At 37.3% G+C, this 26,261-nt stretch overlaps 7 protein-coding genes across 7 annotated transcripts in view; all 7 read left to right on the plus strand.

The window, feature by feature from the left end:
* LOC104716325 (serine hydroxymethyltransferase 1, mitochondrial) overlaps positions 1-2,762 on the plus strand; it is a 3,345-nt gene extending 583 nt beyond the window's left edge. Inside the window, exons 3-15 of the mRNA XM_010433711.2 lie at positions 8-94; positions 216-337; positions 476-552; positions 653-777; positions 931-1,023; positions 1,108-1,200; positions 1,283-1,480; positions 1,571-1,675; positions 1,758-1,823; positions 1,920-1,997; positions 2,084-2,195; positions 2,285-2,395; positions 2,480-2,762. Coding sequence (XP_010432013.1) covers positions 8-94; positions 216-337; positions 476-552; positions 653-777; positions 931-1,023; positions 1,108-1,200; positions 1,283-1,480; positions 1,571-1,675; positions 1,758-1,823; positions 1,920-1,997; positions 2,084-2,195; positions 2,285-2,395; positions 2,480-2,628 — 1,416 coding nt within the window. The 3' untranslated portion in view covers positions 2,629-2,762. The remainder of the gene's footprint in view (positions 1-7; positions 95-215; positions 338-475; positions 553-652; positions 778-930; positions 1,024-1,107; positions 1,201-1,282; positions 1,481-1,570; positions 1,676-1,757; positions 1,824-1,919; positions 1,998-2,083; positions 2,196-2,284; positions 2,396-2,479) is intronic.
* LOC104716327 (NAD(P)H-quinone oxidoreductase subunit M, chloroplastic-like) lies at positions 2,936-4,033 on the plus strand. The gene is made up of 2 exons (XM_010433712.1): positions 2,936-3,517; positions 3,686-4,033. Exons 1-2 carry the CDS (start codon positions 3,065-3,067, stop codon positions 3,884-3,886), a joined length of 654 nt encoding a protein of 217 aa, XP_010432014.1. The 5' UTR covers positions 2,936-3,064; the 3' UTR covers positions 3,887-4,033.
* Positions 4,230-6,225, plus strand: LOC104716328 (uncharacterized protein At4g37920, chloroplastic-like). The gene is made up of 6 exons (XM_010433713.1): positions 4,230-4,477; positions 4,682-4,947; positions 5,034-5,199; positions 5,279-5,523; positions 5,601-5,788; positions 5,877-6,225. The coding sequence occupies exons 1-6, from the start codon at positions 4,303-4,305 to the stop codon at positions 6,106-6,108; spliced, it is 1,272 nt and encodes a 423-aa protein (XP_010432015.1). The 5' UTR covers positions 4,230-4,302; the 3' UTR covers positions 6,109-6,225.
* LOC104716329 (heat shock 70 kDa protein 9, mitochondrial) lies at positions 6,527-9,543 on the plus strand. Its single transcript, XM_010433714.2, has 6 exons — positions 6,527-6,601; positions 6,942-7,006; positions 7,112-7,190; positions 7,300-7,866; positions 7,963-8,583; positions 8,667-9,543. Exons 1-6 carry the CDS (start codon positions 6,527-6,529, stop codon positions 9,312-9,314), a joined length of 2,055 nt encoding a protein of 684 aa, XP_010432016.1. The 3' UTR covers positions 9,315-9,543.
* On the plus strand, positions 9,685-13,077 carry LOC104716330 (glycine-rich domain-containing protein 2-like). Its single transcript, XM_010433715.2, has 6 exons — positions 9,685-10,096; positions 10,222-10,409; positions 10,489-10,609; positions 10,696-10,944; positions 11,037-12,359; positions 12,433-13,077. The coding sequence occupies exons 2-6, from the start codon at positions 10,246-10,248 to the stop codon at positions 12,952-12,954; spliced, it is 2,379 nt and encodes a 792-aa protein (XP_010432017.1). The 5' UTR covers positions 9,685-10,096; positions 10,222-10,245; the 3' UTR covers positions 12,955-13,077.
* LOC104716331 lies at positions 21,528-24,034 on the plus strand. The gene is made up of 2 exons (XM_010433716.2): positions 21,528-22,073; positions 22,162-24,034. Exons 1-2 carry the CDS (start codon positions 21,690-21,692, stop codon positions 23,914-23,916), a joined length of 2,139 nt encoding a protein of 712 aa, XP_010432018.1. The 5' UTR covers positions 21,528-21,689; the 3' UTR covers positions 23,917-24,034.
* LOC109126795 lies at positions 24,287-26,102 on the plus strand (the record flags this gene model as incomplete). Its single annotated transcript, XM_019230639.1, has 1 exon — positions 24,287-26,102. A coding segment is annotated over one exon (1,698 nt), but the record flags the coding sequence as incomplete, so codon positions are not given.

Below are 26,261 nucleotides of genomic sequence, written 5' to 3' on the forward strand. Positions count from 1 at the left end.
GTTGCAGTGGCCAAAACAGCTTAACGCACCTTTAGAGGAGGTTGATCCTGAGATTGCTGACATTATTGAGCATGAGAAAGCTAGGCAATGGAAGGTTAAATTACTCTTTCTTTTACTTACTACTTAGTATCTGAGACTAATCTCTCTTAAATCTTGTTTCTTGATTGATAATCGTGCGTTGGGCTGATATTTGTGTAACACTTATGTTATCAAAGGGACTTGAACTTATTCCATCTGAGAACTTCACATCTGTGTCGGTGATGCAAGCTGTTGGGTCTGTGATGACTAACAAGTACAGTGAAGGGTATCCTGGTGCCAGATACTATGGTGGAAACGAGTATGTTCAGGAAGTTTCAATCTTTCATTTTGAGTCTGACGCATACTTTCAGTTTCAGATTATGACATGATTGATTGACCAATCTCTGTGATAAGAATTGAAAAAGATGCTGACTTCAAGTACCTTTTTGCATTGTAGGTACATAGATATGGCAGAAACCTTATGCCAGAAGCGCGCTCTTGAAGCTTTCAGGTTAGATCCTGAAAAGTGGGGAGGTAATTACTCATTCCAAGTATATGAGAAACAAGAAATCTGAATTATGTAGAACTATTTCTTATGCGTTTCTGGAAAATGATCTGAATCCTGTCGTTACAGTGAATGTGCAACCTTTGTCTGGATCTCCTGCCAACTTCCATGTCTACACTGCATTGTTAAAGCCTCATGAGAGAATCATGGCTCTTGATCTTCCTCATGGTGGTCATCTTTCTCATGGTTATCAGGTACCTTCAAGATAACTTTGTAAATGTGCCTTTCCCTTAAACCTAAACCTCTGCTATCTTATTATGAATGTACACAACTGTTCCTGTGTTGATGTCATTTTGGAACTCTCTGACTTTGATGTATAACAATTTCTTTCGTCTTATTTCTATCAGACTGACACCAAGAAGATATCTGCTGTGTCTATCTTCTTTGAAACAATGCCCTATCGACTGGATGAGAGCACTGGCTACATCGACTACGATCAGGTTCCTAACTCTTCTTCCTATGGTATAAGTACCCCTCTTCATATGGTTATCTTACAATTTTAAGTCTTTCATTTTGATATGCAGATGGAGAAAAGTGCTACTCTTTTCAGGCCAAAATTGATTGTTGCTGGTGCAAGTGCTTATGCTCGATTGTATGACTATGCCCGCATCCGAAAGGTAATTAATCACATCCCTAAGTACAGGGAAAATGACAACAAATTATTCTAATCAAGAGTTCTAATTCAAACTCTTTTCCCAGGTGTGTAACAAGCAAAAAGCTGTCATGCTAGCAGATATGGCACACATCAGTGGTCTGGTTGCTGCTGGTGTTATCCCTTCACCGTTTGACTATGCAGATGTTGTAACCACCACAACTCACAAGTCACTTCGTGGACCCCGTGGAGCCATGATTTTTTTCAGAAAAGGTGTTAAGGAAACTAACAAACAAGGAAAAGAGGTACAGTATAACAAAAAAGACCAAAATTTGAACCAAAACGTTTTAGATTTATGTACACTCTTTCATGTCATTCATTTGTTTTCTTGAAAGGTTATGTATGATTTTGAAGACAAGATCAATCAAGCTGTCTTCCCTGGTCTTCAAGGTGGTCCACACAACCACACTATTACAGGACTAGCTGTTGCTTTGAAACAGGTACAGTGAGTCATGGAATGGAATTAACGTTGCTTACTGGATTTACGGTTTCTTTAACCTCCAAATGGTTTGATTAATGCAGGCAACTACTTCAGAGTACAAAGCATACCAAGAGCAAGTCCTGAGTAACAGTACAAGGTTTGCTCAGGTACTAATTGAGCGAATGAAAGAAAAAAAGCATATGGCGTAGTATCTACTTTAATTTGATTATATCTCTAAATGGTTACATTGTTGTTTCGTGCAGACTCTGATGGAGAAAGGATATGAACTTGTTTCTGGTGGAACTGACAACCATCTGGTTCTAGTGAATCTGAAACCCAAGGTCACTTGATCAATTTGCAGTACCCATTTGCATTATTATATTTTTATCTTCATAGTTAAAACACATTTTTATCGATTTTTCTGCAGGGTATTGATGGATCTAGAGTTGAGAAAGTGTTGGAAGCTGTTCACATTGCATCCAACAAAAACACTGTTCCTGGAGATGTTTCTGCCATGGTTCCTGGTGGAATCAGAATGGGTAAAAATCATATTTAAGCCTTTTTTAATTCTTTCTGGTATATGCGAATGGAGTTCTTACTGATATCCTCTGCTATTTTTTATTTTCAGGTACTCCTGCTCTCACTTCCAGAGGATTTGTTGAGGAAGACTTTGCCAAAGTAGCTGAATACTTCGACAAAGCTGTGAAGTTGGCTCTCAAAGTCAAATCTGAAGCTCAAGGTTTTTCATTTCTCTGATCATGATGCTTTGTTTTCCGGTTCTTATAAACAATGACTGAACTCATTTGTAATGTTCTAAAAACAGGAACCAAACTCAAGGATTTTGTGTCAGCAATGGAATCTTCTTCAACCATTCAATCAGAGATAGCGAAGCTGCGCCATGAAGTCGAGGAATTCGCTAAGCAGTTCCCAACAATTGGGTTTGAGAAAGAAACCATGAAGTACAAGAACTAAAATGTTTTATCTCGCAAATCTTTCTTTTATTGTCCTTTGAATTCCCATGGAATGTATAGATGATGATACATGTAAAACTCTGTTATTGTCTATTTTACGCTATGCAAAAAATAATGATCTGAGTATTCTCTGTTGTGTATACAAATCTAAATCAATAGAAAGATAATCTCAGAAAGAAATAAAAATTTGTAACACATACAACAAAACAGTGAATTCCTAAAGAAGATTGTCTTTAGCTCACAAGTGACTTCAAATTAACCACAAAATACCAAGAAAACAAAAAAAAAAGAGACAAATAAAACCTAAAATCTGGGAGAAGCTCATCCATAAGCTGTGGTCATTTCTCAATCTCAACAAATCTCTATACAGACTATGGTTCTGTAACCGGAAAACATCTCACAACTTGATCTGGTTTTTTCCATTCTAACACAAAAAAATGGTTGCATCATTCTCTTACACTGCCTGCACCAAGCTTTCTCTATTACGTCCTCCTATGGTTGCTCAAATCCGACCAAGAACAACACAGAAGGCGTTCGCGGTGACAAATCCTGAACAAGACAGTACTCTCGAGGTACAAGAAACAGAGACAATCAAAGAAGAGCAATCAACAGAGAAGATGAAGAAGCAGCCAACGCCATTGAGACCAGTTGAGAAGCAGCTGAACGTGAAGAGCAAGGGTATGGGCCAGTTTGGTGGTCAGTGGCTAAGCAGTGTCACACGTCACGTTAGGATCTACGCGGCTTATATTGATCCAGAGACTTATGAGTTTGACCAGTCGCAGATGGATAAACTCACTTTGATTCTTGACCCAACTGAAGAGTTTGTGTGGGATGATGAAAGCTGTAACAAGGTCTATTCTTATTTCCAAGAACTCGTCGACCACTACGAGGTAATGATAACGATTAACGAAAAAAAATCATCTAAAAGTTAGACTCATTCAACAAGACCTTAATTATAGAGTGTACTTGGTGTTTTTTAGATTTGGAAGAGTCATTGATATTGAAGATTAAGAAAGAGATGATGATAGAGATTTTAATGGTGTTTTTGTTTTGGACAGGGAGCACCATTAACGGAGTACACATTAAGATTGATAGGATCGGACGTAGAACATTACATAAGGAAGATGTTGTTTGATGGAGAAATACAATACAATATGGATGCAAGAGTTCTCAATTTCAGTATGGGAAAGCCTCGTGTTCAGTTCAATACCAGCAACATTGAAGTCGTTGGAGATGGTCAGCCTCAAGAGGACGCATAGTTAAAACAACTTTATTTGCTGTAATTATGTAATGAAAAATATCAAAATAGTACTATATTGTGTACTGGTTTTATAGTATGCTTTTTAAACCTTAAATCACAAAGTAACATATGTCTAGATTGTGCAATGTTATCCTCCTATTAGTAATCCGCATAACAATTTTTTTTGTCAAATTTAATTCTTTCTTCACGTAGTTGTAATATCTAATCTAAGCATCTTTGTCTCATTTTGGTCTTTGCTCATTCATGTTCCTAAAAATTACCCTTTTTTAAAAATTTCAACATGATACAAATATTTACTAGACTTTACAACTTTGCCCCAAAAGTTACGATTTTTATAGAAAATTTTGGTCTTCTTATCCTCAGGCGTTTCTCGTCGTTTCGCCACCAAGACGAACACAGTTCTGAAGAAAAAAGATGGCGAATTTACTGGAAACATCAATTTTCTTCTCCTCAGCTGATAAATTACTGTTTTTACCGCCCAATAATTCTCAAACCCATCTTCTCCCTTTCTCTGCTTTCATCAATGGAGGAAGAAGGAGACGCAAAATCTCAACTAGTATCACCTTTGCTACCGACACTGTCACTACAAGTAAGCTCATCATAAACCTTAAATCTCTCACCTTTTTTGTTTATTACCAAGAAAGTCCTTTCCTTTAGGTTCTAATTTGAATTATCAGTCGCCTTTAGATAAGGGGTTTTGTAGAAAAAGCTAAAACCTTGACTTAAAACCCTTAGGATTTTGTCTGATTACTACAGAAGGTTTTCTAATTGAAGATAGAATTGTTTTGTTTAGGTACTGAAGTAAAAATATCTGTTGAGGATCCTATGGAAGTTGAGGTTGCTGATGGCTACACTATGGCTCAGTTCTGTGACAAGATTATTGATCTGTTCTTGAATGAGAAACCTAAAGTTAAACAATGGAAGACGTATTTGGTTTTAAGAGATGAATGGAACAAGTACAATGTTAATTTCTATAAGCGTTGCAGAATCCGAGCTGATACCGAAACCGATCCTATATTGAAGCAGAAGCTTATTTCTCTGGAAAGCAAAGTTAAGAAGGTAGTTATAGTGCTTTATCTTTCAACTCTGGTTTCGAGGATTAGTTTATTGATGTTGTGAACTTAGAGAGTGTGAGCATGTTGCAGATAGATGAAGAAATGGAGAAGCACAATGACCTTTTGAAGGAGATTCAAGAAAACCCAACAGACATAAACGCAATCGCTGCCAAGAGACGCAGAGACTTCACGGGAGAGTTTTTCCGCTATGTAGCTTTGTTATCAGAAACTCTTGATGGCTTAGAAGACCGAGATGGTACTTAAAACATTTAATCATGTTACTTAAATTTTTGATTCTCACAGTATCATGACTGTTTCTTTCCTTTTTTGAGCAGCTGTCGCGAGGCTTTCAACTAGGTGTTTATCTGCTGTGAGTGCTTATGACAATACACTGGAGAGTGTTGAGACTCTAGATGCTGCTCAAGCAAAGTTTGATGGCATTTTAAACTCTCCATCCGTGGATGCTGCTTGCGAAAAGATCAGAAGTTTAGCCAAGGCAAAGGAGCTAGATTCGTCATTGATCTTATTAATCAACAGTGCATACGCTGCTGCAAAAGAGTCTCAAACTGTTACTAACGAGGTAATTGCATTACGATTATAGAAAGAGAAGCTTTGATCTTTACAGTCTTCTCATATCAAAATTGGATATTTGAACAGGCTAAGGACATAATGTATCATTTATACAAAGCTACAAAGAGCAGTCTTAGAAGCATCACACCGAAAGAGATCAAACTTTTAAAGTACTTACTGAACATAACAGACCCCGAAGAACGATTCTCTGCTCTAGCAACAGCATTCTCTCCCGGTGATGACCATGAAGCTAAAGACCCTATAGCATTATACACGTAAGTAACAGTCACAAAAAATCCTAACTGTAGTTTTTTCATCTTTTAACCACAATAATGATGCTAACTAGCTTATGAGAGCACACAGGACACCAAAGGAGCTGCATAAGTGGATAAAGATAATGCTTGATGCTTACCATCTCAACAAAGAAGAAACTGACATTAGAGAAGCTAAACAGATGAGCCAGCCTATCGTTATTCAGCGGCTTTTCATCCTCAAGGACACGATCGAAGATGAGTACTTAGACAAGAAAACAGTCGTGGCTGATGAAAATCCAAAGAAGGAAGATGATACTTCTGTTGAAGACTTTTTGAACTGATATTGAGCAATTAGGTGAGAGGGGGAGGGGAGTGAGTAATTTTGTAAAATTCGCAGCTATAACTGCAATTACGACTAAATATGAGATCTATATATAAATTAGTATTTTGGCAAAAAATCTCATGTTTCGGGCCTGGCTAATGAGGTCAATAAGCCCATGTAGGGTCCAGGTTTGTAAGAAAAGTCAACATAATACTTGTAGCCCACGAATTTTTTAGATTAGTGTTCCTATATTACCCCTGACCAATAGTACTGTCTAAAAAAACGAGAAGGTTATAATAGTAATTTGGAGTTTAATCAACCTTTATTATAAGGTCTTAAACCCTACGCGTAGCACAGCAGCCAAACATTTCAGTTCGTCTTCTCCGACCTTAAAACCCTGAGATCTTAAAAATCTCCACCGACTCTCTCCCAATCAAATGGCCTCCGTCGCGCTTCTACGGTCCCTTCGCCGACGTGAAGTCCAAACGGCTTCCGTATCTGCGTTTAAATCCGTATGTGTTTTCCCTTTAATTTTCATTTTTTTTGCTTGAGAAAAGTCATGTTTGGTGTTTTCTGGATCTGAAATCGTTAGTACCTGTCCAAAATCGAACAGGGTTTTGAAATTACCCAAGCGTTGAATCTGGGTTACTATGTTCGTATAAGAATCAATTCTCAAGGTTTTCGATCTAGGTTTCTTAAAGTTCCGTACTTTATGTTTCTTTCTAGTTTCTGTATCATCTGTGAAGCGATCTACTTTGTTCCTTATTGATTTTATAAGTCATTGCTTGAGGCTTTTGAATGGTTTCAAATATGAATTGGAGCTTTACCCTGTTTGTATTCTTAACTCTGCAGATCTCTTCCGCAAATGGAAAGACGTCTTTGTTTGGGAAGTTGGGTTACTTGGCCAGACCTTTCTGGTAATACATCAACCTTTCAGCTTTTGGTATTTGAATGACAAACAAAATCACTTGTTTATGTTATCTCTTATCCTTTCGTGTATGTGTGTTGTTCTCTATATGTAGCTCGAGGCCTGTGGGGAATGATGTTATCGGTATTGATTTGGGTACTACCAATTCTTGTGTAGCTGTGATGGAAGGGAAGGTAAACTCTTCCAGCCCTGATATCAATTTTTTGATATATTGGCTTCTGGATTCTGTAGGTATTGACTTGTGGATTCTTAAGGTATTGACTTTGATCTTGTTTTTTGCAGACCCCTAGAGTTATCGAGAATGCCGAAGGAACTCGAACCACACCATCAGTGGTTGCTATTAACCAAAAGGGGGAAATTCTTGTTGGAACACCGGCTAAACGTCAAGCTGTGACCAATCCAACAAACACGATCTTTGGTTCCAAACGTTTGATTGGGAGAGGTTTTAGTGATCCTCAGACACAGAAAGAGATGAAAATGGTCCCTTTCAAGATTGTTAAAGCACCTAATGGTGATGCTTGGGTTGAAGCAAATGGACAGAAGTTTTCTCCCAGTCAAATTGGAGCTAATGTCCTCACCAAGATGAAGGAAACTGCTGAAGCTTACCTCGGAAAATCTATCACCAAAGCTGTTGTTACTGTTCCAGCTTATTTCAATGATGCCCAGAGACAAGCTACAAAGGATGCTGGGAAAATCGCTGGTCTTGATGTCCAGAGGATTATCAACGAACCTACAGCTGCTGCACTATCATATGGTATGAACAGCAAAGAAGGTGTCATTGCTGTATTTGATCTTGGAGGTGGAACCTTTGATGTTTCTATCTTGGAAATCTCAAGTGGTGTTTTTGAGGTAATGCCTTGTTTCTTCTTCTGCTATGTTACTTTTTCTTGATTTGCTTTCTTTTTTTCTTTCTTTTGTGGGTATATGACGATGTTCGCTTATCAGGTTAAAGCAACAAATGGAGATACCTTTTTGGGAGGAGAAGACTTTGACAACACTTTGTTGGACTACTTGGTTGGTGAGTTCAAAAGAACAGATAATATTGATCTGACTAAGGACAAGCTTGCCCTCCAGAGGCTGAGAGAAGCTGCAGAGAAGGCCAAGATTGAGCTCTCTTCGACATCTCAGACCGAAATCAACCTGCCTTTCATTACAGCGGATGCTTCAGGAGCAAAGCATTTGAACATAACCTTAACAAGGTCAAAGTTTGAAGCTTTGGTTGGCAGTTTGATTGAGAGAACAAGATGTCCGTGCCAAAACTGCCTGAAGGATGCTGGAATCTCAGTTAAGGAGGTTGATGAGGTTCTTCTTGTTGGTGGAATGACCCGTGTTCCGAAAGTGCAAGAGATAGTTGCTGAGATATTTGGGAAGAGTCCTTGTAAAGGTGTTAACCCGGATGAAGCAGTTGCCATGGGAGCAGCCATTCAAGGTGGTATCCTCCGTGGTGATGTGAAGGAGTTGCTTCTGTTGGATGTGACTCCTCTCTCACTGGGTATTGAAACACTTGGAGGAATCTTCACCAGGTTAATCAACCGAAACACCACTATTCCCACAAAGAAGTCTCAGGTAATGAGACTTGACAGAGGACAATATCATATTATGTCTTAAAAAGCTGTCTGCTAATTGTGTCATTGTGATTTGGTTATTAGGTTTTCTCCACAGCGGCGGACAATCAGATGCAAGTGGGAATCAAAGTTCTTCAGGGAGAACGTGAAATGGCGTCTGACAACAAAACTCTTGGAGAATTTGACCTTGTTGGGATCCCACCTGCGCCGAGAGGAATGCCACAGATCGAAGTTACATTCGACATTGATGCAAATGGTATCGTTACAGTATCAGCGAAAGACAAAGCCACAAATAAAGAGCAACAGATCACAATCAGATCTTCAGGTGGTCTCTCAGACGATGAGATTAACAGAATGGTCAAAGAAGCTGAGCTTAACGCACAGAAAGATCAAGAGAAGAAGCAACTTATCGACCTGAGGAACAGTGCTGATACTACAGTATACAGTGTTGAGAAGAGCTTGAGTGAATACAGAGAGAAGATTCCAGCAGAGGTTGCCTCTGAGATTGAAACTGCAGTGTCTGATCTGAGGACTGCTATGGCTGGTGAGGATATTGAGGACATCAAGGCTAAGCTTGAAGCTGCGAACAAGGCAGTGTCAAAGATCGGAGAACACATGTCTAAAGGATCCGGATCATCTGGTTCTTCTGGATCCTCTGGTGAGGGTTCAAGTGGAACTGATCAGCAGACTCCTGAAGCTGAGTTTGAGGAGGCGAGCGGGTCGAGGAAGTGAGGTTTCTAACCGATTGCATACATGAGTTCAGGTTTTTTTACCAAATAAGTTTACATGCTTATCGCCCTCAACAAAATTTGATTAGTTATGTGTATTTAAAAACCTTTTCTGAGAGATACCTCTTGATATCTTTGAAACCTATTGGGAGTCCTATCGAGGGTCTCGGATGTAGTAGTTGTTGAGATTACTTTGATTGGTTTTTATTTTCATGAAATTTACGGTTATTAGCTTGACCGGTTAACGGGACGTCAATAACCGCTTATGGTTTGTTCGTAGTTTACCTTTCTCTGATTAGATTAAGTTGTTTTTTTAGATTATGAATGATCTGAAAGATAATGCTACTTGATGAAGAAAGACGACAGTTGAATTGTTTTGTAATGTGGGCAAAGAAGCTCAAAGAAAAGAAAGACTTGGTCATGTTGTAGACTTGGTCAAATTCAATTACTTGTGGAACTTAAACTTCTTCGTTCCATTGAACTGAATGAAAAAAGAAAAGCGAAAATGTCAGCAAATTATGGGACTTGCTTTCTCTGTTCCTCGAAGAAGTTGTTGATTAAGAAATTTATATTAATGGCATATAAGTATTTGTTTATTAAATAATCACATTAGGAAAATAGTATGCAAGGATTTTAAAATTCGTAGTCTTCCCGGTCATAGGGGTAATATCGTAGTTTCAATAAAAGCAGAGAACAACGCTATAAAGAGCGGCTGTTGAAGAAGTCTTCATTCTCCCTCAAACAAAACCTCCAGAGTCAGCTTCATCAAAAGAAGTTTCCCCATTGGTATAGTTTGATTCTCTTTTTTTTCCATACTTTTTTAAAAGCGTGTACTCATTTCTTGCAAGTTAACAAGATAAAGACCAAAACTTTGGGTCAATTACAGACTTTTTCTATTCGTATTTTTGCAGGTGAAAGAAGATTTGTAAGAAGAGATGGAGAAAGAAAAGGAGCAAACTTTGGAGTGGATCGAAGCTCAGAAGATAGAGATAAGCGTTGACCTCTTTGCTGCAGCCAAGAAACACCTCCACTTCCTCGGTGCTGTTGATCGGAACCGTTGGCTCTATGATGGCCCTGCACTCGAAAGAGCCATCTACAGGTAAATTAGTCTTACGAATCTAAGTTAGGGTTTTTTTTCTTTTCAAAAACTCTCAAATTTGGGTGGTTTTGTTTTACAGATACAATGCTTACTGGCTTCCCTTACTTGCTAAATACACTGAGTCTTCTTCGATCTGTGAAGGACCATTAGTCCCTCCTCTTGACTGTGAATGGGTTTGGCATTGCCACAGGCTTAATCCGGTAAATCTAAATCGATATTTCATCTCCGGTTAATTTTTATTGTGTTGGATAGTATAGAAGCTCAAAATGTTGTTTAATCATTTCAGGTGAGATACAAAACTGATTGTGAGCAATTCTATGGGAGAGTTCTTGACAATTCTGGTGTTGTATCTTCTGTTAATGGAAACAGCAAATCAAAAACTGAAACTCTATGGAAAAGATTGTATCCTACGGAGCCTTATGACCTTGATTTGGATAAGGCAATCTCAGAGCCAGAGGATGTCTCATCTCTTGAGAAATGCACCAATTATGATCTTGTTTCAGCTGTCAAGAGACAATGCCCATTTTACTACCAGGTAAAAAAATTATGGTCAACTTCTTTGTCCCAAACCCGTTTTATTGCAAGGTTTTTTAATTGATTTTTTGTTGTGTATCTTTGTTGTTGCAGGTTTCAAGAGCTCATGTGGACAATGATGTCTTTCTGCAAGAAGCTGTGGCTAGATACAAAGCATTTCTCTACTTGATCAAGAGAAACAGAGAAAGTTCTGTTAAGCTTTTCTGTGTTCCGACTTACGATATTGATCTTATCTGGCACACACATCAGCTTCACGCTCTCTCTTACGGCAATGATTTGACAAAGATGATTGGTAAGGTCTTGGAGCATGATGATACAGACTCCGACCGTAGCAAAGGTAAGAAGCTTGATACTGGTTTCTCTGGAACTACTGCTCAGTGGGAAGAAACATTTGGTCGAAGGTATTGGAAAGCTGGTGCTATGAACCGAGGTAATACCCCAAAGCCGGTAATAACTTCTCCTTATGTTTGGTCGGTCAAGAAATCAACTGGGAAAGAGGAAGAGTTCCAGAGTGTACTCCAATATCAAGAGGTGAAAGCCATTGAGGTTATCTTGGGGATTGTTGGGATTAAGAACTTACCAGATGCTCACAAAGGAAAGGTCTTTGTTGTGTTCAGCAAAACGCAGCCGGATTCTCTGTTTAACGCTGAGCGTAGGCTTACCATTTTATCTGAGTCTTGTGGGGAAAAGCAAGTTGCTTTGTTCCAGTGTGAGCCTAAAGGAGAGCTAAGTTTCCAACTTATGTCTTCTTCGAAGTCAAAAAGCTTAGGTTTCACTTCTCTATCGCTTCCAGAGTTTCTTTTCCCAGTTACTAAACTCTCTGTTGAGAAGTGGCTGGAGTTAACACCAACTAGAAGAGGAAAGACAGATGATCCGAACCCCATCTCTCTGCGAGTGGCTGTCTCGTTCACCCCTCCAACTCGAAGCCCAACAGTTCTACAATTGGTTCAAGCAAGACCGTCGCTTAAAGACTCTTGTTTCTTTCCAATGATGGGAAAGGCACGTCTTGCTAAAAGTTTTACACGCGTTGTTGATGAAACCGAAACAGAGGTGATCAGTCTCCAAATAAGGAACTCTAACGACGCAGCACCAAAAGCTGATAGAAGACAAGTGATTGGTGTAAAAGAGTGTGGTGAAACTTATGTTTTAGCAGAATATGATGGCAGTTTCTGGTCTCTGCTTGACTCAAAGTGGTCACTTAAGCAGACAAGCGATCCCACCAAAGATGGTCCTATGTTTGAGCTCTCTGGTACTCGAATGGTGACGTTTTACTTAGGGAGGAAGCTGGAGTATGAGCCAAAACATAACGCAATGCTAAAGAGCGAGAAAGATTTCATGACTGCTGTTGAATTTTCAAAGCAACATCCTTATGGTAAAGCTGCAGGGTTACTCGATTTGAAGTTTGGTTCTATTGAGGTAAAGATCGAAACTTCAAAATCCACAATTTTATTGTTTGGCTAATTCTGATTCTGGTTTATATAAAATGCAGGCGAAGGAGAACTGGCTGGTTTTGCCTGGAGTTGTATCTGCTTTCATACTCAGTGATCTTCTGAAGAATAAAGGCTTTACTGCAACCACAAATAAAGCCTTCATAACAGAGGAAAGCAATGAGATTGGTGTTTTGAGTCAAGTGAAGCTAGAAGCAGAAACAATGATGAATGTGGACTTGACTAGTCCAGTTGAGGTAGCTACAGAGAAGATCAATGGTGGTGCTAGGTGCTTTTCGAAGGAGCTAAACGCGACCGGTGACTGTGGGAACATGGTTGAAGAAGAAGCTGGTCATTTTGGCTGTGGAGGTTGCGGTGGATGCGGAGGTCAATGTGGCGGTGGCGGCAGGTGCGGTGGCGGTAGGTGCGGTGGGATGACGAAGATGGGAGGTGGATCCTGCACTGGTGGTTCCACTGGCTGCGGTAATTGCGGTGGAGGATGTCAAGTAGGATCATGTGGTCATATGATCAATAATAATGCTAGAGAAAATGCTGAAGCTCTAAACGACGTCGTTGCTGCTTGATTATTCCGATACATAGCTTATCTTTACACCTAAGTATATATATATATGGTCTTAAAAATATAATGAAACTAATGAGAGATGCTGTTATACATGTGTTTAATATAAATAAAAGAGATATTAATAGCGCGGTTTATAGAAATAAAACAGAGAAGTTCCTCTGCTTCTGTTCTGTTTCTCTAGATAGAACAGAAGCAACGAGCGAAAGAAAAAAAGGCAACCTTTGAGTCACAATGTCTAATGGATAATGGAAACTTGATAACCAAACGGTCAAAACAAAATAAAAAGTAAATTATAAAACAAAAAAGGAAACTTTGATGGAAACCCAAAAATTTGTGGATTAGTCTCTCGCGTCTCTTCTATTTGTCTGATCGTGTTTTTAGTATCATCTGATCATCAATCATTGTCATCATCAAAAACCAGATAAATCAATCACATGCTCTGCTTTTTTTTTAGCATTCTCTTCTTCGATTCCTTCTTTCCTCTGCTTCTCTTTCGCCTTTGGCTCCAAGTCCAAGTCCAACGCTTGATTTCTCTTCATCGTCTTCGCTAACAAGAGACGGTGATCCCTTCGTTTACAAAATCACGCCGACATAGATCGTAAAAGCATGTTCCAGCGATCTCTCTTCTTCGCCAACAAGAAACATCGTTTACAATCACGTTCGAACGAGATCGTAGATGTATGTATGATATCTCTTCTTCGATCGCCAGTAAGAAACGACGACGAGCCCTTCGTTTACAAATTACAATCACTCCGAGCGAGATCGTAGTTGTATGTGCTTGCGATCTCTCTTCTTCTTCGGTTCGTCGTGACGTCTTTGGTGTCTAAGAAAGTCTATGAAGAATACTGAGGAGGTGCGTGCTACATCGTCGATGGATCCTGTGAAGGTGGGTGGATCTGCGAGTGTCTACGTTTGCGCGTGACGGTGGTGGAGATTAGCGATCCATGTTCAAAGCCTAACAACAACTTTCCCAGCCCATAAAAAAAACAAGAGGTATTTGTGTTTTTAATACGTTTTCAAAAAGAAATTGATTTTTTTAGTAGGTTTACTATTCACAATTAAAAAAATAGTACTTTTGAGTTTCTTTCTACTTGATACAGTGAGAGAGAGAAAAGTAGGTGACGTGAGTGAGAGAGAGAGTTAGAAGGAAAAGTGGAGTCAACACTAATTTGCTTTTTTGTCTCTTTTTTCTTCTTTCCATCATCGATGTAGCTAGGGGTGAGCATTCGGATAATCTGTTCGGGTTCGGGTATTATCCATTCGGATTCGAGTAAACGGGTTTAGAAAAATAGAACCCATTGGATATTTTTAGATATATAGGTTCGGTTCGGTTTGGATACTATCGGGTTCGAGTCGGTTTGGGTTACAAATTTTAGAACCCGATTAGTACCCGAACTACCGGGTACCCGAAAAAATATAATTAAATTTAAATAAATTTAGTTAAATTTTGACTTACATAACAAAATATTTTAGATATTTTGATTATTTTTGATATTTAGGTATAAAACTAAATGAAATATTCAAAATTATAATCATAATTTTGGGGTAATTGCATTATATTAATGATAAATATTATAAATATGTTTATATGTTCGGGTTTAATGGGTATCCAAACGGGTACCGGGTATTACCCGAACCCACGAGTATTAGAAAATAGAACCCAATAGGGTTTTATAGGCAAACCCGAACCCGATTTTTCGGGTCGGGTTCCGGGTTGGGTATTCGGGTACGGTTTTTATGTCCAGGCCTAGATGTAACTTTACTTTTTTTTTCTATTACACTTCCTAATCTAAACTTGAAATACACTCGAGTATAAATTAGTTTTTCTTTGAAATTTTCAGATACATAAAAATCTATATTTATTCTTTACAATTTGACATGCATTTTGTTTTAGTAATTTCATATATATTTTCATACCAAAAATAATATATTTATTGATGGATGGTTTTAATTCGTCCATTGGATTGTTAGATATATCAATTCCAGCCATAAACGTTTACAGATCAGTTCCAACAAAAAACATATATAATAACCATCCAGCTATAAAGGTGTATGGATAAAAACCATCCAGCCATAAACTTTTATTGATCAAAACACTTTTACTAAGTGTACAGATGTAATTTGTCAGATACAAAAAAATCTATGTTTTTTCTTTATAATTTGATATTCATTTTGTTTTATTATTTTAAATATATTTTATATAACAATTGATGTATATGATTGTTTTGTACACGGTTTTAATCCTTATATGTTTATTGTTAAATGATTTTAATCCCTATACGTTTGTTGCTAGATTATTTTTATCTGTATATATTTATGGCTGGATGATTTTAATTATACAGGTGTCTTTACACTTAATAAAGTGTAGGAATACCAAATTTGTAAAAAATATTTAACATTATTATATAAAATCATCAAACAAAATGCATATCATATTATAAAAAACATGTATAATTCAAACCATCCAGTTATAAACGTTAACAGATCAAAACCATATAAACATAAACATATACAGATCAAAACAATCCAGCAATAAATGTGTACAGATTAAAACCATTCAGTATACGGAACAATTATATACATCAATTGTGATATAAAATATATTTAAAATAATAAAACAAAATACATATCAAATTGTAAATAAAAAAATCTATATTTTTGTATGTGAAAAGATTTTTTGTTTGTTAATTACATTAACAGTTACATTAAAAAAGAAAGAAAAAAAAACAATACTAAAAATGATTTTTTTTTCTCGCACTCACACCCTCTGTGGCTGTCTCTCACGGTCCCACCAACTAACATACTCACACACGCTCTTCTCTCTTTCTCACCACCCATTTTTCTAATTTTAAATAGTAAACATACTTATTTCTTAATAACTTCCCAAAAACGTACTAAAAATGCAACATCCCAAAAAACAAAGGTCAGTTTCTCTCTCTTTTCCATATTAGAAAATTAGGAAGTTTTAAAATTATAAAAACCTTTTAACTTTTTTTTTCTTGCTGAATTTCAAAGTTTTTGTTTTAATTTTTTAAAAATCATTTTTACTGTTTTAATAGTAGAAACTTGAATAATAAATTTACAATACGATGTAAGAACTAACCGAATTTTAGATCTTATCATTTTACCTAGTTAATTGATCGTTAGAGATTCCATAAATTCAATTTATTTTTGCATTGTCATGTGATTTTGCATTCAAGTTTCATAGATTTTAAAAGTTTTTTTCATTTTTAAAAAGTCTTCTTTTAAAATTATTTTTGCTTGCTTTAATTTTTTTTTTATGAATTTAAATAATAGTAAATTGTATAATAAATTTAATGAGTTATACCAACAACAAGATTGTGAAGATGGAGATGAGTCGATGACCAAAGAGACGCAAGATTGCAAAGGTGGATGGATCTGGACGTCTATGTTTGACCGTGACGGTGGGGAGATTAGCGATCCATGTTCAAAGCCTAATAACAAGTTTCCCAGCCCATTAAAATCAAGGTCAGTTTCTCTCTCTCTTTTTAAATTTAGAAAATTAATAACTTTTTTAATTTTAAACCTTTTAACTTTTTTTTCTTGCTGATTTTCAAAGTTTTGTTTTAATTTTTTTTTAAAAACAATTTTTTTTTAAAAACAATTATTTTTACTGTTTTAATAGTAGAAACTTGACAATAAATTTACAATACGATGTGGGAACCAACCGAATTTTAGATCTTGTCATTCGACCTAGTCAGTTGATTGTTAGAGATTCCATATATTCAACTTGTTTTTGCATTGTTATGTAGATTTTGCATTCAAGTTTCTAAATTTTTTAAAAGTTCTTTCATTTTTAAAAAGTCTTGTTTTAATATTAATTTTTCTTGCTTTAAATTTTTTAAATTTTTAACAATTTTAAATAATAGTAATTTGGATAATAAATTTAATGAGTTAGATGACCGAAGAGACTCAAGATTGTGAAGGTGGATGGATTCATGTTCAAAGCCCAACAACAACTTTACCGGCCCAATAAAAACAAGGTCAAGTTCTCTCTCTTTTTTTTTAAAAAAAAAAATATAGAAATTAATAAGTTTGTAAATTTTCAAAGTTTTTGTTTTATTTTTTTAAAAATTCTTTTTTACGGTTTTTAATAATAGAAACTTGGATAATAAATTTATCATACAATGTGAGCACTAACCAAATTCTGGATTCAGTGGTTTGATCTAGTTAGTTGATTGTTAGAAATTTTATAAATTCAACTTAGTTTTGTATCATTGTGTAGATTGTGCATCCAAATTTTTAATTAAAAAAATCATAAGTTTTTTCATTTTGATAAAGCTTTGTTTTATATTTTTTTGTTTTAAAATTTCTACGATTTTAAATATTAGAAACTTAAATAATAAATTTAATGAGCTATACCTACACGCTACAACGGACCACCACATTAATGTATTTATTTTGTCAACTTGGATTTAACATGTATCAGTCCTAACCAGCATATGCTTATGTCTCCCGAAACCTTTTCTTAACCTTACTTAAGGTATGTCTTTTGGTAAATTTGTATTTAAAGATATACGTACAAAATAGTCTTCATCCATTCATCATTACTCATTACAAATCATTCTCTCAACTTCAGCATAACGACAGCAAATAAATATATATATTAACTTTAATTCGTACGTATAACATATTTACATTCTTATATGGATGATTTTATATGGTTAGGGTCAACATATGGTGATTATGATGTTCACCAAAACTTTAACTTATATATTAACCGCGAAAGTTTTAGAGAGAGCATGTAAACTTTAAGTTTTCGTTAACAGAGAGTTTAACTTGAAATTTGATTAAGCTAAATTGTTTAGTCTACAACATTTTCAATTTTGCGCGAAAGCAGGTCCACAATGTGAAGAACTCTCTATCCTCAGTTTTCATGTGTCAACTCAAAACTTCAAGTAAGAGTTTTCAAGATAAAAATACAATTATCAGATACTATTAGTAGCCAACAAAAATCAGATTTTTAAACACAAAATGTCCAACTAAATTAGGGCAAACATGTCCCCCGGTGGGCTCTTTGCTTGGTTACATGTGTAGTGTTTAATTATGGCTAACCCTACAACAATAAATAAATTACGCATTGGGATATGATATATGTATATAATTTGTGATGATATGTATGTATTAAGTATTCTATCTTGCTTGATCCTAGTAGTAAGATTCACGAATTTAAAGTCTCTTTTGAAAATTCAAAAGTTCGATGATTGTTTTGCTCAAATCCACAAATTAAATACTTGATGACCCATTATCTGAGTTTTTTAATACCACGCGACTCAATCTTGGTCTCTACATAAATGGTTCACAAAATCTCATATAATAATTGAAAAATCTAAAATCAGCTCTTAATTAACTTGTAAGATGATTATCATGGCTGATATAATTAATATATTCTCGGAGATATATATTCTAAAACACCATAAAAATTTGTACGAAGATCCAATTCTTTTGGTTAATTTATAAAAGTATATATAAGAATTGGTCGACGTTATTCGGAGAAATCATATTATATACTTGTTGTTTCTCTATAATTGAGACACTATACATGAAGAAGTCTAAGTAATGTGAACACTTGAGATAGCATGCTCCCCTTTTCAGGTTTCGAATTAAGAGTGACAAAACGATCATTGAGTAAACAGTAATGAAAGAAACTGGTCCAGGTAGAAGGTTTCGTCGATAGGTGGAGTCGTCTCCATAATCCCATATTTAGTATCTTGGACCCTTCTCATGTATGTCACGTGCCGCAATGCTTCCACTTGTTTTATTTCTTTTACAAAATCGAAGTACACTGATAATTAGGATCGAAGTTTTTTTAGATATAATCAAGTCCGACCAAAAGAATGGATTAGGCCGATATTTTTGGCATCAAGTTATTTCAGGAACATTAGTGTTTAAGTGGTCCATTATGTTATATTCAACAGCAGGTTAAATTATTTTCAAAGTATGGTGGGTCATGATAAAATCTGTATGAGTAAATCTTATACACTCAACCACACCACATGAGACACGATAATTAAGATTTTAATACAAATATGTATGTGTGAATTTTTACATAGCTACTTTTTTCATAGAGTCCGATCTCAACTCTTGACCAAGATAACAAATAAGTGACCTCAATGCCTTTAGCTAAGATTTTTCGTTTTTTTTTTTTTTTTAAATATAAATACGACGAGTGCCAACGATTAAACACAAATGACTGAATGAGTACACTTCTCGAGAATGACCTACAATTTGGTTTTATGTGACATGGTGTCGTATAGTGAATTTAGTATAGAGGACCTTAAATAAGAGTTGATAAAGTTAATTTATAAACATGTCCGGGCAATGGCCACTGGTGCGGCTCGCCTAGACGCCTTCGATTTGTTAATTTCAACAGATATGTAAAATTTTATTTATTATAATAAGATGGGTTATTCTAATAGACTAATTATCATAATTTACCTCGTTTATTATTATTCCTTGAGATTTATCGTTTTGTCGAATGTGATTATTCCATAATTTCTTAAAAAGATTGATAATGAAAATAGGTTTGTTGGAACTTGTAGCTGTGATAAAAATAACTATACGTGTCGTTGTGAATTCAATTATTAAATGTTTCCACTAATTTTAATTCAAGTTTTTTGGACGGTGTTGTTCTGGTTCATTGTCTCTTTATACGTTGGTTGGATACTTGATACCAACATATAAGTCTAATATTCAAACACTTTGAATAAAATTACATGCAACAAATGAAACTATATATACAGTTACATAAAATGGTTCATGTTACGTAATTTGTTGTTTTATTGTAATCATTATAATCACGTAAATAGACATGCTCTCCTGTATGTACAACTACCAGTATTCATATACAGTAAAACCTATATAAATTAATAATATTGGGACCAAAAAAATCTATTAATTTTTAGAGGTTTTAATTTCTTGATAAATTATTAATTATTAATTTATAGAGAGATTTTCTTAATTTGATAAAAAAACATTAAAAATAAGATTTAATGGTTATAACTAAAATTTTTATAAAATCAATTACAATGAAAATAATAATTATCATGTTTTGATGATAGCACTCAAAGATTTTTATAAAGTAAAAATATCAAAAATGAACTCTAATAAAAATTAATGTGTCGATTTATACATATATTTAGATAATTCTATATAATTATTAATTTATATTATTGATAGGACCATATATTTACAAAGGATTTTCAAAAAAAATATAATTTTATTATATTATCGAATAGTGTCCAAAATTACACTAGTCACAACTTGGGACCGGAGAAATTTATTAATTTATAGAGGTTATTAATTTACCGAATATTAATTTATAGAGGTTCTATTGTAGTAAGTGTAGTTAATAAGCTCTAAAACATAAACAAAACTATATATTATACCCCTAAATTGTCACTTCTTCATAACATAGTTTTGTAGTATATAGGTTTTCGGTGCGGCACATGGAAGAGCAGAAAGAAACAACCAAAATCTTCTGAAACATGGGGAATGTGCGAAGTTAATTGTACACTTACAATAATTAGAATACTAAGATAAAAATTTAGTCCTAAGTCGTCTTAACAGTAGTATGTCAGTATCTTTCTGTTATGTCTTAAAATGTTTAGATACCTCCAAATCCAAATATAAATATAAATTTTAACCACATTATTCAAATCGTCAAGATAATAATAGTATATTAGTAATTTGTTTTGGCAACTATAAAGATTGATCTTCGTGAATTAAAATAAAGAAACTAAAAAAAAATAGATTAATCTTGGTCAGAGAGGTGTTTTTTTACCAGTGCCGTTTGAATGAAAACTTTGACATAATAGAGACGACAACATATACACGTGAAGCATCCAAACACACAGATATGTGTGAATCAGTGCATGCCATGTACGTCGAAAAAGCTGTTATATAAAACATGTGTCAAGAAAGAGATGGAGATAAAGTGAATGAGAAGCATTAAATAAAAAAGAGAAGCATAGAGATAAAAATGGACCGACTCAGCACACCTACAAGAATTGAAGCAGAGAAGTCAGTAGTGTATGTACTACACATACTCAGTAATAGGGCTGCTAGCTGTTTGTTTGGGAGAGTCTGAATAAAGAGATCATCTTCTTCTCCATTCACTCTCGTTCATTTATTATGTTACCTTATCTTTTAACTGAATCACATTCAATTTCAACCGTATATAAGAAAGATTTTCAGCTACGCATTTTGACTGCGTGATAAAATTAATTACATCTACTATCTAAATCTTGTCTTTAATAAATAGTATGACTGTATCAAGCTACACCAATGATTCGGAGCTTGAGTTAATTAAAGGCAAAAAAAACAGAATTACTCCATTCGTAGACTCGTAGGATGATGATCTACTCGATTCAGTCTATAGACCAAAAGCCAAACAGTAACGTTTAAAACAATTTTTACAGCTATTAAGATGTTATTTTTTTTGTCTAATTTTAAAATTTTCTTCAGCAAAAAAAATCTTAATAATCCCAATAATCAATCTTCACAATGATAACTTTAATTGTGAAATAAACAAAAAGGAGGCCACTTTTTTTATTTTAAAACTCAAACCCCACCCATTTTCTCTTGCTTCTTCTTTATCTCCCTCCCCACACCCCAGTCTCTCTAGTGTCTTCTTTACATTAAAATCTCAACAACTTTTCGTTTCCTTCTCTCAGAAAACAAATTTTGGTACCCATCACTACAAAGAAGAAGAAGATGATCAACGGTTTGAAAAGAACGTTTTGGAGTTCCATACATAAAAAGAAAGATGATGATGATTCACTTGATCGGCAAAAAACATCAACTTCAAGATTCGGGTTTTTCTCTAACCCGTCTACCCCAAGGTCCGATACCCGACCCGATACTTCTAGCCTTCGTTGTCAGAGTTGGTCTGCTATAGCCGGTGTCACTACTCCTTCTTCACCATCTCTTCCCGCTAGTCCCAAGCTTCAATGCAGAACTTCCGGTGACGTTACTCCGACTAGAAACAGAAGCCCTCTCTCTCTTCTCAGCGTATCTTCTTCTTATTCTTCTACACCTTCCTCACCTAAATCTCCGGCGAGCTTCTCTCTCCTCAAATCAAAACTCTGTTTCACCAAAGTAAGAATCAAAAAACAACAAAAAATGAGATTTTTATTTATTTTAAAACTCAAAGCTAACATTTTTACGTTTGTGTGTTATGAAACAGAGTAGTAGCATAAGCAGCAAATGTGGAATTTGTTTACAGACAGCGAAAGCAGGAAGAGGAACTGCGATATTCACGGCGGAGTGTTCTCACACGTTTCATTTCCCCTGCGTAGCTTCACGCACCGGTGATCGGAATCTACTCTCCGACTGCCCTGTTTGTGGTGCCTCCTGGAGAGATACCTCACTTCTCCCTCCTCTGTTTCTCTCTTCTCCTCTCAACGAGCTTGACACTAATACTCAGAAATCCCCGAAATCAGGATCCGAATCCGACTCCAGGATCCGAGAATCAAAACCCACCAACAAGTCCTTACGAGTCTACAACGACGACGAGCCTTTGGTTTCGTCTCCAATCTCTCGTACCGGTGGTTTCAACACCATACCGGAATCAGACGAAAACGAAGACGACGACGAAGAAGATAACGGAGAATTCAAAGGGTTTTACGTTAACACGCCGTCACCGTTAACGCCGAAGACGGATTCCGTTAATGGACACGTGGACGTTAAGCTGTCTTCAGAAGCTGCAATTGTGGCGGCTGGGAGAGGTTACGAGACTTACTCTGTTCTGATGAAAATCAAATCTCCGACGTTACCGACGGTGGCGCGTAGATCTCCGGTGGATTTAGTAACGGTGTTAGACGTCAGCGGAGGGAGGATTGAGACGGTGAAGCGAGCGATGAGGCTGGTGATCTCGTCTCTACGGGAAACGGATCGTTTGTCGATGGTCTCGTTCTCGTCTAGCTCGAAACGACTGTCTCCGTTACGGAGGATGACGGCGAACGGAAGGAGATTAGCTAGAAGAATCGTCGACGAAATCTCCGGCGACGGCGACGGGATGAGCGTTAACGATGCGGTTAAGAAAGCGGCTAAAGTGATCGAAGATCGCCGGCAGAAAAATCTCTTCACCACCATCTTCGTGTTAACGGACCGTAAAGCCCACCATCAGGCCCAATTAGCCCAGCAAGATTTTGTGACGTGCACGCGCTTCTCTCACTTGGAAATCCCGACGCACACTGTGTGGCTCGGCGCGTGTAACCATGATGACGTGTTTGCTAAACGGATTAAGAGTCTGTTGAGTTTGTCTGTTCAGGATCTTACTTTAAACCTCGGATTAGTTTCCGGGTCGGGTCAAGGAGAGGTGACTTCAGTTTATTCACTAACGGGTCGACCTGTTTGGCTTGGATCCGGGTTGATTCGGTTGGGTGACATGTACTGCGATGAAGAAAGAGAAGTGTTGGTGGAACTTAAATCTCCTCCGTCTAATAGATCACAGAGAATCATGACCGTCCGATCTCGCCACGTGGATCCTACGACTCAGGAGATCAGAAACTGTGAAGATCGAGCGCTTACGATACCGCGTCCCATCGCCGTGAGATCATCGTCTAACTCGAACATCCCAAGGTTGAGGAACCTTCACGTCAGCACACGAGCCATAGCCGAGTCTCGGCGGCTGATCGAAGTCAACGATCACTCCGGGGCTGAGCGGATGCTGACGTCAGCCAGAACCTTGTTGGTGCAATACGGTTTGAGCTCGAGTGAGGCGAGCGTACGTGGTTTGGAAGCTGAGCTGGCAGAATTGAACCGGTTGAGAGGTAGACACGTGGCGGTGAAGAGTCCAGAGCCGGTGGTTCAGAAGAGTGAGCCGCTTACACCGACGTCAGCGTGGAGAGCAGCTGAGAGATTGGCTAAAGTGGCGATCATGAGGAAGCATATGAATAGAGTCAGTGACCTCCATGGATTCGAAAATGCTAGATTTTAGTTTCTTTTTGTTTATGGTTTTTTCTTCTTTTTTTTTCCCTTTTTTTATGACGAAGTTTTGTAATGGTGTGATACAAAGAAAAATACAAAAGTATATGATAAATGAAATTTTATGGAAATTAAAGTTTCATTTCTTTTGAGTACGTATTATAAAAATCAGTTTTGTATGTACAACTCTGTAGTAGGGTCAATTTTTAGAAAAAGTGGTAGGTGCTAGCTCTCCATTATAGTTTCCAAAATATAAAAATAAATTAATTTAACTTGCCAATAATAACTCTAATTTTTTTTGTTACGGCGGAAATGGGATTTGCTTTTGTCTCATGTACTTTGTACATTGAATAAAAACTCATGATGATTGTTCATTTTTCTCTTNAACTGCGATATTCACGGCGGAGTGTTCTCACACGTTTCATTTCCCCTGCGTAGCTTCACGCACCGGTGATCGGAATCTACTCTCCGACTGCCCTGTTTGTGGTGCCTCCTGGAGAGATACCTCACTTCTCCCTCCTCTGTTTCTCTCTTCTCCTCTCAACGAGCTTGACACTAATACTCAGAAATCCCCGAAATCAGGATCCGAATCCGACTCCAGGATCCGAGAATCAAAACCCACCAACAAGTCCTTACGAGTCTACAACGACGACGAGCCTTTGGTTTCGTCTCCAATCTCTCGTACCGGTGGTTTCAACACCATACCGGAATCAGACGAAAACGAAGACGACGACGAAGAAGATAACGGAGAATTCAAAGGGTTTTACGTTAACACGCCGTCACCGTTAACGCCGAAGACGGATTCCGTTAATGGACACGTGGACGTTAAGCTGTCTTCAGAAGCTGCAATTGTGGCGGCTGGGAGAGGTTACGAGACTTACTCTGTTCTGATGAAAATCAAATCTCCGACGTTACCGACGGTGGCGCGTAGATCTCCGGTGGATTTAGTAACGGTGTTAGACGTCAGCGGAGGGAGGATTGAGACGGTGAAGCGAGCGATGAGGCTGGTGATCTCGTCTCTACGGGAAACGGATCGTTTGTCGATGGTCTCGTTCTCGTCTAGCTCGAAACGACTGTCTCCGTTACGGAGGATGACGGCGAACGGAAGGAGATTAGCTAGAAGAATCGTCGACGAAATCTCCGGCGACGGCGACGGGATGAGCGTTAACGATGCGGTTAAGAAAGCGGCTAAAGTGATCGAAGATCGCCGGCAGAAAAATCTCTTCACCACCATCTTCGTGTTAACGGACCGTAAAGCCCACCATCAGGCCCAATTAGCCCAGCAAGATTTTGTGACGTGCACGCGCTTCTCTCACTTGGAAATCCCGACGCACACTGTGTGGCTCGGCGCGTGTAACCATGATGACGTGTTTGCTAAACGGATTAAGAGTCTGTTGAGTTTGTCTGTTCAGGATCTTACTTTAAACCTCGGATTAGTTTCCGGGTCGGGTCAAGGAGAGGTGACTTCAGTTTATTCACTAACGGGTCGACCTGTTTGGCTTGGATCCGGGTTGATTCGGTTGGGTGACATGTACTGCGATGAAGAAAGAGAAGTGTTGGTGGAACTTAAATCTCCTCCGTCTAATAGATCACAGAGAATCATGACCGTCCGATCTCGCCACGTGGATCCTACGACTCAGGAGATCAGAAACTGTGAAGATCGAGCGCTTACGATACCGCGTCCCATCGCCGTGAGATCATCGTCTAACTCGAACATCCCAAGGTTGAGGAACCTTCACGTCAGCACACGAGCCATAGCCGAGTCTCGGCGGCTGATCGAAGTCAACGATCACTCCGGGGCTGAGCGGATGCTGACGTCAGCCAGAACCTTGTTGGTGCAATACGGTTTGAGCTCGAGTGAGGCGAGCGTACGTGGTTTGGAAGCTGAGCTGGCAGAATTGAACCGGTTGAGAGGTAGACACGTGGCGGTGAAGAGTCCAGAGCCGGTGGTTCAGAAGAGTGAGCCGCTTACACCGACGTCAGCGTGGAGAGCAGCTGAGAGATTGGCTAAAGTGGCGATCATGAGGAAGCATATGAATAGAGTCAGTGACCTCCATGGATTCGAAAATGCTAGATTTTAGTTTCTTTTTGTTTATGGTTTTTTCTTCTTTTTTTTTCCCTTTTTTTATGACGAAGTTTTGTAATGGTGTGATACAAAGAAAAATACAAAAGTATATGATAAATGAAATTTTATGGAAATTAAAGTTTCATTTCTTTTGAGTACGTATTATAAAAATCAGTTTTGTATGTACAACTCTGTAGTAGGGTCAATTTTTAGAAAAAGTGGTAGGTGCTAGCTCTCCATTATAGTTTCCAAAATATAAAAATAAATTAATTTAACTTGCCAATAATAACTCT

Source organism: Camelina sativa, chromosome 10 (genome assembly GCF_000633955.1).
Source record: "Camelina sativa cultivar DH55 chromosome 10, Cs, whole genome shotgun sequence".
Taxonomy (NCBI): domain Eukaryota; kingdom Viridiplantae; phylum Streptophyta; class Magnoliopsida; order Brassicales; family Brassicaceae; genus Camelina; species Camelina sativa.

Bases quoted from the DNA above. Each gene is read 5' to 3' on its own strand.
- LOC104716330 (XM_010433715.2), top strand. From the start codon at position 10,246: ATGGAGAAAGAAAAGGAGCAAACTTTGGAGTGGATCGAAGCTCAGAAG. The intron at 10,610-10,695 runs GTAAATCTAAAT...TAATCATTTCAG, and splicing joins ATTGCCACAGGCTTAATCCG to GTGAGATACAAAACTGATTG. The intron at 12,360-12,432 runs GTAAAGATCGAA...TATAAAATGCAG, and splicing joins TGAAGTTTGGTTCTATTGAG to GCGAAGGAGAACTGGCTGGT.
- LOC104716331 (XM_010433716.2), top strand. From the start codon at position 21,690: ATGATCAACGGTTTGAAAAGAACGTTTTGGAGTTCCATACATAAAAAG. The intron at 22,074-22,161 runs GTAAGAATCAAA...GTTATGAAACAG, and splicing joins CAAAACTCTGTTTCACCAAA to AGTAGTAGCATAAGCAGCAA.
- LOC104716327 (XM_010433712.1), top strand. From the start codon at position 3,065: ATGGTTGCATCATTCTCTTACACTGCCTGCACCAAGCTTTCTCTATTA. The intron at 3,518-3,685 runs GTAATGATAACG...TGTTTTGGACAG, and splicing joins AACTCGTCGACCACTACGAG to GGAGCACCATTAACGGAGTA.
- LOC104716328 (XM_010433713.1), top strand. From the start codon at position 4,303: ATGGCGAATTTACTGGAAACATCAATTTTCTTCTCCTCAGCTGATAAA. The intron at 4,948-5,033 runs GTAGTTATAGTG...AGCATGTTGCAG, and splicing joins TGGAAAGCAAAGTTAAGAAG to ATAGATGAAGAAATGGAGAA. The intron at 5,524-5,600 runs GTAATTGCATTA...ATATTTGAACAG, and splicing joins CTCAAACTGTTACTAACGAG to GCTAAGGACATAATGTATCA.
- LOC104716329 (XM_010433714.2), top strand. From the start codon at position 6,527: ATGGCCTCCGTCGCGCTTCTACGGTCCCTTCGCCGACGTGAAGTCCAA. The intron at 6,602-6,941 runs GTATGTGTTTTC...TTAACTCTGCAG, and splicing joins CCGTATCTGCGTTTAAATCC to ATCTCTTCCGCAAATGGAAA. The intron at 7,007-7,111 runs GTAATACATCAA...CTCTATATGTAG, and splicing joins TACTTGGCCAGACCTTTCTG to CTCGAGGCCTGTGGGGAATG.